The 9,783-nt window shown below is 29.4% G+C and overlaps 1 protein-coding gene across 1 annotated transcript; it reads right to left on the reverse strand.

Annotated features, from left to right (window-relative positions):
* Nucleotides 1-3,944: 3,944 nt before the first annotated feature.
* Nucleotides 3,945-5,276, reverse strand: LOC105784288 (thaumatin-like protein 1). The gene is made up of 3 exons (XM_012610138.2): nucleotides 5,139-5,276; nucleotides 4,376-5,039; nucleotides 3,945-4,222 (listed from the first exon to the last, which is right to left on the reverse strand). Exons 1-3 carry the CDS (start codon nucleotides 5,191-5,193, stop codon nucleotides 4,030-4,032), a joined length of 912 nt encoding a protein of 303 aa, XP_012465592.1. The 5' UTR covers nucleotides 5,194-5,276; the 3' UTR covers nucleotides 3,945-4,029.
* Between the last annotated feature and the right edge of the window lie 4,507 nt (nucleotides 5,277-9,783).

The raw sequence follows: 9,783 nt of genomic DNA on the forward strand, positions 1-9,783 counted from the left end.
TCAAATAGATATGCCCCAATTTGTTCCTTTAGGAAAAGGATGCGACTTAATTAAAAGTCGTGATATTTAATATAGTAATTTTTTTATTAACTAAATGTATAAAGTCAATGATATTTTGGTTGTATCTTATGATTGATTTAATGCTCATGTATAAAGTCAATAATATAATGTTTATCAAAATTCTAATCTTTATTGTATAATTTATCAATTGCAAGTTAAAGTTTAACTATGGGTAAAGCTATTTGCATGTGCATTGGTTCAAATTTCAAACTTCGTTATTGTTTAAGTGATGTAAACCTTTATTTTTATTGTCGACAATTTTTATTCATATGATGTTTGGTAATGATTTCGGTAAATGTCGTTATGCAACATAAAACGTATTCAATTATTATGTCGTTGCAAATTAATATTTCGTACGTAGCTATATAAATATCGTTACATAAAAGTATTAACAACCATATTATTATTTTGCCTAAAGTATTTGACAACCACATTTTATGGTTGTTAAAATAAATTTTTGACAATGACATATAGTCGTTCTGTAATGTAATACACAACCAATTAAAATATCTTTGCAAAATAATGTTTAGCAACCAATATTATTGTAAGGCCCAATATTTTCCCGGCCCATAATAAATAAACCAAATCAAAATTTAAAAAGTCCAAAGTCCAAATACATGGGCCCAACATGGCCCAAATCGTTTTCAACCCAATACCCATACAATTGAAACCAAATCTAACCCAGACCCAATTCTTAAAATGGTGGCCCAATTACTATGTGGCCCAACGATGCAAAACAGTTTCAAAAAACCCTAGCAGCAATGGCTCTCAGCGCCGCAGCAGTAGCACCTCTCTGCTCTCCATCGCTCGAGCGCAACGCCTCCACACGCCACGTCCACCCTCCGTACGCCGTACCTGCAAGAAGGACAAACAAACAAGCAGCAAAACAGATAGCAACAGTAAAGAAAGGGGCAACAATAACAGATTGACAGCAAATACTAGCAGAAAATAGGAAGAAAGTGTAAAAAAAATAGAGAAAATTTTATTTTTGTCTCGGTTTGGCTATAAAGAGGACTAATTGAAATTTGTAACGGGTTACACACTACACGCATTGAGAATACAAAAAATAATCAAAATACCGAAAAGTGATTTTTCTGGGTTTATATTCTTTTTCATTTTACCAGTTATTCGTTTTCTTTCTTTTCTTTCTTTTATTTATTTTTGTGTTCATTAATCGGGAGAGAGGAGAAGAGATAACAGTAAAAGAAAGAAAGACGTACCTGGTGGCCGCATCCTCTCTCTCTCCGTCATCATCGGAGTTGAGTAGGGGTTGGAGGGTCTGAGGAGAGGATTCGTCGAGCGGCGCAGAGGGAGTTTTAGTTTAGGTTTTGTTTTTGATGAAAGTGGTAGGTTTTTTTTTAGGTTTATTTTAGTTTTAAACACAGGGACTAAAACGTTGCCATTTGTTGCTAATACAATGGCTTCAAAACGACGTCGTTTTGAAGACTTGATCCGAACGGTGACCCGATTCGGGAAGGATCCGCGCATTATGGATCGGTTGGTTTATTTATTCAACAGGTCCTTCCGTGCTTACTGGAATTGTGATTTAATTTCTTTAATTGTTTGTAATTTGTACCGCATATTTGATTCTGTATTCATTTAGATCCAAACTTAAACGGTGTCGTTTCTATGATTGATTGTGGAATATTCAAGTTTGCGTTTAATTACTGATTTGGTCCTTCAAGGTCTAAATAGATTTCAATTTAATACAAATTTAGTTTTCCTTTTTTAAAAAATCAACAATATTTTAAATTATAATTAGTCCTACTTTCATTTATTATAAAATTTAACATAATTTTTATATTTAACTTTTGATAACATTTTAAATTCACTATTATTATGGTTTTAAGATATATTAAATTATTATTTTAATTTATTATTGATACTTTTAAATTCATTATATACTGACATTTTGAATCTACTATATATATTTATTTAATTTTGTTTTTTTTCTTTTTGTTCAAATTTTATTTAAGCTCCAATTTTAAATTCATTGATATTTTTATAATTATTGTTATCATTTTCAAGGTTGATTTATTATATTTAATTTTATCTTCAAAAATGTTTTTAATAAATTGATCCCTATTTTAATTCATTTTCTAACATTATTTTGATATTTAGTATGATATTGTTTTCAAACTTATTATTAGTACAAATTTTAAAAAAAACATAATACAATATTTTTAAATTATTATCAATATGTTTTAAATTTATCAATATTGTTTTAAAAATATATATAATTTATATGAAGTTATTTTTAGTATATATATGTATATAGAGTATATCATTAACTTGATTACCCTTTTTTATAATTTTTATACATAAATGTTTTATTTCTTAAACCTTATTTATTTTATTCATTTTTGGGTTGTTAAGTTATTAATATGGATATTTGTATGATATGATTAAGGTCAATGTTTGTATTTACCTATTATTTGTTTAATTGCTTCTAGTTTAAGTTTAAATTGTTATTTATCTTTTACATTATATGTATCGTTATTCAATCATGTTCCATTTGTACGAGTTGAATTTTATTAAAGCATCATAATCGTTTTATTTCATAATCCTTAAAAAAGCTAGGTGTTCATAGGTTCTCGAGAGAATTGTGCCCTAACTTACTGGGCTTCAATTCTTCTCGATGAATTTAGATAATCAAGTGTTCATTTTATTAAAATCATACGATTATTAAAATAAAATTCTTAATATTTCAAAATGTTGGATCTTAACTTACTGAACCCTAACTTGCTGGATTCTGGTTTCTCGATTGACTTAAATAATCAAATATCCTTCTTAAAACATGTTTTTTTTTAAATTTTAAAAGGGATGAATCTAACTTCGAAGATTGAACTGTTGCACTTTAACTCACTGAGTGTGGCGGTCTATTTCTTTGAAATGGGTCTGTCTGTCCATTTAACCAATTCAATTATTTAAGCTTTCATTTCATGGGATCTTATTTAAAAATCTTTTCAAGTTTCAACACTAAGACATTAAATAATCAATTCGGTACCAATTTTGGGCGTTACGAGGGTGCTAACCCTTCCTCGTGCGTAATCGACTTCTGAACTTATTTTCTCAAAATTCGTAGACCAAAAATTATTTTTAAGGTGATCCGATCACACCTTAATAAAAGATTGGTGGCGACTCCATTTTCAAAATCGATTCCCATTTTTCAAATATTTAAAAATGGTTTCGACAATTATTATTGTTACGAAAACAATTTGGCAACCATATCTTATGGTTGTTAAAACATTTTTTTCTTGGAAATGACATTTAGTTATTGCGTAATATAATACACAACCAACTAAAATATCATCACAAAATAATAATAAAAATCATTATATTATAGTTATGTAAAAGGTTTAACATCTAAATTTATATTGTTACTTATTCTATTTTGCAACCAATATATTGTTGTTACGTAATAACTTTTGTAATTAAATTCCATAACCAATTTTATTGTAACTAAAATATTTTTACACAAATAAATTAAGTTATATTTGAAAAAACAAAAGTCGTTGCAATACATATAATTAAAAACAACTTTTCAATTTGCAAAATCATTACGTATACTTTAGTTAATGGAAGTATACACAAGAATCCCACCACTTTTTATTGTTACAATAATACAACATTTAGTGATAATACCTATTTAATTTAGATTCAAAAGTTGTAAATAAAAATTCATATTATATCAAGTAATCATCACGTGTAATATTAAATAGATAAAACATTTAACCCAATTTATAATTTATTGATGGGGTGTTGACCTTCCCAAAATTAATTTGGTTTGAATTATAAGAAAAAATAAAACTTTGAAGTTGGAGAGTATTCAAATCAATTAATAATAATGACAAATTATAAAGGGAAAAGAAAACATCAATAATAGTCTTATATTTCTATACACATGGCCTGGAAAACTGGACTTTACCAGCACTACTCTATTCCCCATAATGCTGAAGAAGTGAAACTCTAAGCGAGGAAGACCAAGAAGATGGCCAACAACGTGGTGTGAAAAACAGCATCAGAAAGAGACTTGGAAGAATCCCCCGTAAGTAAATATGGTAACCATGAACCTTTTTCCTCACTTGAAACTTCTCCTGACCCTGTAATAGATCCATATGTCGTCGCTGTTGTTGGGATTGCATTGCTCTCAGATTTTTGACTGTGTAGAGAGATAATTAGAGCAAGAAAAATCAAATGAAGCGTTTCATGGATTCTATTAATATACCAATCAGAAAAGACGTCACAATAATTTTTTTTAATTTAATTAAATTAAATATTTCTATCTTTATTGTTATTAGTGCTTACTGCTTACCTTGTTGATGAAGGGCAGAATGTGATCGTATAATCAGCTCCCGTACATGTAAACGTACTGGTAGCATCATCATACGCGTAGCTATACGCTTTTGGGCAAGCCGCTTTGAACATCTCCGAATAAACAGATGGTTTACAGGTGTCGGGTGTGGCGTAGGGGCCACTGCAGCAATACTCGGGCGTCCCAAAAGCCTCGCATGCACTCTTACAAGCCTCACCGGAATCGACCCTTAACTCCGTCGGGCACTGCCGGTTTAAGTCATTGATGCACCCTGTTGAGAAGCACATGCCCAACCCACCGCTCGGCTCGACGATCATTGGTAAGTTGAAGCCGTCAACTAAACTGACATCGTAGAAGTCCTGGGTGCCTGACCCTGTCGTGAACTCAGCTAAGGTGGCAGGGGGAGTGGCGCCTCTGCCATTGCATTCAATTTGGGTGGAACCACAGTCACCAGTTTGGCAAATGAGTTGGCCTGTGGTTTGGTCCGATGCGCAACCGGTTCTCCCCCAGAACCGACCTGACCAACTGGGCGGTGCCTGGAAGGACCGTGACCCCCCAGATGGTAGCTCGAAACCTGTGCAATCTAACTGGGTGTTGCCAAGGATACCAGGCCAAACTGTGTAATCACATTTATTTACAAGTGTAAATGTAGTCCCTGAAGTCCCTGTAATTTATACAGAAATGCAGGCTCCATCAATATTAATGCTATAAATCATGAACATAACTCAACGTTGAAGGTTGGAAGAATAGTAGAAAACCGTACCATGGAAGAAGGAGATCAAACTTAATAAATAAATGGAAAAGAACAGAAACTCCATCTGCACTAAAATAGAGTTTATGTTTTTTTTTTCTATGGGAGGAGACAGAAACGGAAATGGAAGGAGGTGAATTTGAAGATAGCAAAGACATTTTATGTCGGCTGATCTGCACATATAAATACTATAAGATTTTAATATAGAACGGAAGTTGGAACAAAAATGAAATCCAACGTTGAATAAGATTTTAATTTATAAAAATATCATAAAGATTAAAATTTAATTTCTAACATCACCATTGCTTTCTATACTAGTCAAAAGTTGAAAACAAATCCTAAACCAAATCCAGTAGTCTAGCCCCAGATATGTATGTGTTAAATGAATCAAACTCATTTGGTAGGTATAGTTTATAATCATATAGCATGGAAATTAAGTTTTACGTTAATTTTTGAGTTGTAAAATATTTTTTAATTTTTAGTTTATGAAATCTATTATTAACTTAATTTAATTGTATTATATAGCATTTTAATTTAATTTAATTAATATATTATATATTTCACTATTAATCACATCATATAAAAAATTAATTTAAATTAATTTAGAAATCAAATATAAATATAACATTTTTATCTAATCCATGAGCAAGAAAAAATAATCCTATTTTATTTTTATTATATATATGAAAGTATACATACACATACTATATATATTATATAATAGAATAGAATTTTGGAATAATTTTAGTAACAATTAATTCTAAACCAAATCTAAGACATTGGTCATTAACATGGTTTAATTTCAGTAATCAAGTTATTAATGAAACATTATAAAAAATTCCTAAAAATAATTAAGTGCATTTTAATTAATATATACGTACATCGCACAAATATGCAAACTGATTTTATATATTATTGGAGAATTAAATCATTAAAATGAAAATATTTAGATTTATTTTTTTAAAATTTATAATGTATTTTTCTAACTTATACTGTCCATATATATTAAATATAATCTAAATATATTTCATGGAAGTAATTATAAATTCAATTTTAGAACCACTTCTTATATTTAGAACTAAGGTATATTTTTTAAGGAAATGGTATCTTTATAATTTATGGAAATTATTCATTTTTGGAGTTTGTATTATCCTTCCAATAATATTATGTTTTCAAATTTTAAATGTAAAATTTGAACTCATGTCAACTACTTCTATCAATTATATTTTAAATACGGTAAATTATAGAAAATAGTCACTTTTATTTGTTTTAGATTACATTTTAGTCATTTATGTTTGAAATATTACTTTTAGCCACTTACGTTATTGTTTTGTCACAAAGTGGTCACTCTACCATTAAACTCCATTACCTCTCTAACGTTGTCCAAATGGGTTTTAAATGCCAACTTGGATGTCCTACGTGACAGTGCAAATTAAATTTATTTAATTAAATAATTATTTTCGTCCCAACAACTGAACATCCAAGTTGACATTTAAACCATTTGGACTGTCGTTAGGGAGGTAACGGAGTTTCACAATAGAGTGACAACTTCGTAAAAAAACGATAACATAAGTGAATAGAACGTAACATTTCAAACATAAATGACTAAAATGTAATCTGAGACAAACAAAAGCGACTATTTTGATAGTTTACCCTTTTAAATACTTAGTTTACCCAATGAAAGTTGATAGTATTTTGTTATTTCTTTTAAATGAAAGTAAAAAGAATTGAAAGAGAAGATTTGACTTGTTCAATTGTACGGAAATGAAGCAAAACTTCAATGGTTATCGTCTACTTTATCAAGTCTAATACATATCGGGTAGTGCCTTTTTATTCCTTTCGCTTTTTGCAAAAATGCTTATATCCTGTGGGCTACCAATGTGAAAAAAGAAAAATGCAATCTCTTTTTTATGTTGAGTACTCCGTTACTCTGTCTTTTTCCCTAACGGTAACCAGGCCAGACCTTGTCAAGAACCCAGAACTGAAACTCAACTTATATGATGACTCGAATCGCACTTGGAATAATTAGCAGTGAAAAGAAGGGAAAAATAGAGGATGGATTTCTGGTATATTTACTCATCAATTTTGAAAGATCGTAGTAGATATCTTGTTACCGAAACTGCAGCGTTGCATGGATCCAGAAAATGACTCCCTTTCCCTATCCTATCACCACCGTGGTCGGCGGGCTTTGCCTTTCAATTTTATGCCACCCGCAGTTAAGCAATTTATTATTTATATTAATTTCATATATGGTCCACTCCCCTCTCAAATTCATGGTCCAAGTTCACCTTATCATCATTGCCATTGGCTACCTCTCTGGTGCCTTTTTATAAAGTCTGCTTATGGCTGTCAACCCATTGGCTCAATTGTTGGGAGCTAGCGTCTGAATGATCGACCTATCACTTCACTAAATCCTTTAATTGTGATTTTAGTCATTATATTCTAACACTTCAATATAGGGTTAGCGTAAATTTCGAATAAAATCGAGGGTTAGTTAATAACTTTTTCAAATTTGCGCTTAATGGTTAATTCAATTTGAAATTGGTAGAATAACTGAATTAATCGAATTTAATAAATAATATCATAATGTATAAGTATTCGGTCGGTTTAGTTAATTTTTTGGAAGTATAAATTAATCGGTCGGTTAATTAGGTTATTTTTTTTATATGTTTTATACTTGTTTTAATAAAAAAAACATATAAATTTCGGTTAACCGACCGATTTGACCAAAAAAGTTCGGTTCGGTTAATTTTTTTTGAAAAAATTGCGATTCGATTAATGGTAATTCGGATCGATTAACTGATTGAACCCCTAATTCAATCTCAAAAGTCAACTCTTAAAATCCATTCATTAAAAAAAACACTGTTAAATCCAGATTTAAATTCTTTTTAAATGACAAAATTGTCGAATTATTTAATTAAAGTGATAATATCTCACGTACAATTTTATCAAATGGAAAAGAAAAATAACACGTTTGATGTAATCTTCAAATTAAGACTCGCATTATTATGCCCAAAAAAGCTCAAATGAGCAACAAATGAGGTTGCAGCCTCGTGAACTGGAGAAAGGATTGTATGAAATTGTGATTTCATATTATTCCTATCTTTTTCCGATAGGAGAATGACAAATTGGATTTTTCTTCTTGATTTTCAGCTTTTTTCTCCTGAAAAAATTCAAATTCAACTAAAAATGCTAAAAATCAGAAGAAAAAATCTGATTTGTCATTCTCCTATTGGAAAGGGATAGGGGATGACATGGAATCACAATTTCATACAATCCTTTCTCCGTGAACTGTAGTCATTCACTTCGGGAGTGTTGGATAAAATACATTCTCGATAGTAATATAGATATGATATTTTCCAGATTATTTTAAATCGATAATTTTATATTTTCATAATCATAATATATTGAAATGTAAAGTAATCTCAATATCATTTCTTTTTGAATAATTTAAGATTCGTTGAACAATATTATTTTATACTAATTTTACCTTTAAATTGTAGGTTTGTTCCTTAAATAATATATGCAAATATTTGAGTCAATATTCAAATTTATCCAAGTATTTGTAACTCATTTTTGTATTTGTCAAAGGTAATTCTCGATCTTTTCTTTAATTTTTATCAAATTAAAATTTAATAACTAATTTTATTTTGCATCTTCTCATAGCATGTTATATGCTTCTTCTTTTTTGCTTTAATCATAAAATATAGAAAAAGTCATGGCAGAGTTAAATTTTATCTGTATTTAATATATAAACTCATTTTTAAAACAATCTTAATTATTAGTTGAGAAAATTTAACAGTTCTTTATTATATTATAATTTTTCTATTATATTACCTTAGTTGTTAATTAATTATTCTAAGTGATTCTTTTCCTCTTAAGTATCTAATAGTTGATAAAGTTTAACATTTTGTATATTATTATTGTCTTAATTTTTCCTATATTTTCATAGTTAATTTTACGGTTTAATAACTTTTTTGTTTTTTTATAATTAAGCACAATTTAATAAAGTGTACTTTTAAGTAACCTTACATTCCATCAATCACACAACAAAATTTTATATTTCAGTTAAATAAACCAAACAATCTAACATATTAGACAATGTGCTTAGTAATTTTACAATGTGATAATCTTATTTAAAAAGTATATAATTTTAAACCAATTACCCCAAAGATAAACAATCCTAAATGATGTCTGATTGGACTACAATATAAATAAAAGAAACTTTTGGATATGCATGGCTATGTCTCATAGCACATGTCAGTGTTCTACTAAAGAGAAAATGCCTACGTTGTGCATGTGGGAAGGTTTATACTCTCGTTTTCAAGTAAGAGAAAATCCAAACTTTCGTGCCATGAGCCAGGATTGTCAAAAAACGTAATGTTAGATTGTCCATAATCTATTTCAATCATTTGAGTAATTTTTAAAAATAAATAAATAAATTTAATTGTAAATTAAGTTTCCGAGCTGTCGAAACCGTTTTTTTGAAAACAAAAATTTTAGTTGTCGACTTAAAAAAACAAAAATTGAAGTCGCCACCGATCCTTTATTAAGGTGTGATCAGCCCACCTTAAAAATAATTTTGGTTTGCGAAATTTGAGAAAATAGGTTCGGGAGTCTGTTACGTACGAGGAAGGATTAGCACCCTCGTAACCCC

The sequence above is a fragment of the Gossypium raimondii genome, chromosome 1 (genome assembly GCF_025698545.1).
Source record: "Gossypium raimondii isolate GPD5lz chromosome 1, ASM2569854v1, whole genome shotgun sequence".
NCBI classification, from domain to species: domain Eukaryota; kingdom Viridiplantae; phylum Streptophyta; class Magnoliopsida; order Malvales; family Malvaceae; genus Gossypium; species Gossypium raimondii.

Excerpts from the sequence above, each read along its gene's own strand:
- LOC105784288 (XM_012610138.2), bottom strand. The coding sequence starts at position 5,193 with ATGGAGTTTCTGTTCTTTTCCATTTATTTATTAAGTTTGATCTCCTTC. Across the intron at positions 5,040-5,138 it reads TTTGATCTCCTTCTTCCATG|GGACTTCAGGGACTACATTT; the intron begins GTACGGTTTTCT and ends TATAAATTACAG. Across the intron at positions 4,223-4,375 it reads TTCTGCCCTTCATCAACAAG|TCAAAAATCTGAGAGCAATG; the intron begins GTAAGCAGTAAG and ends CTCTCTACACAG.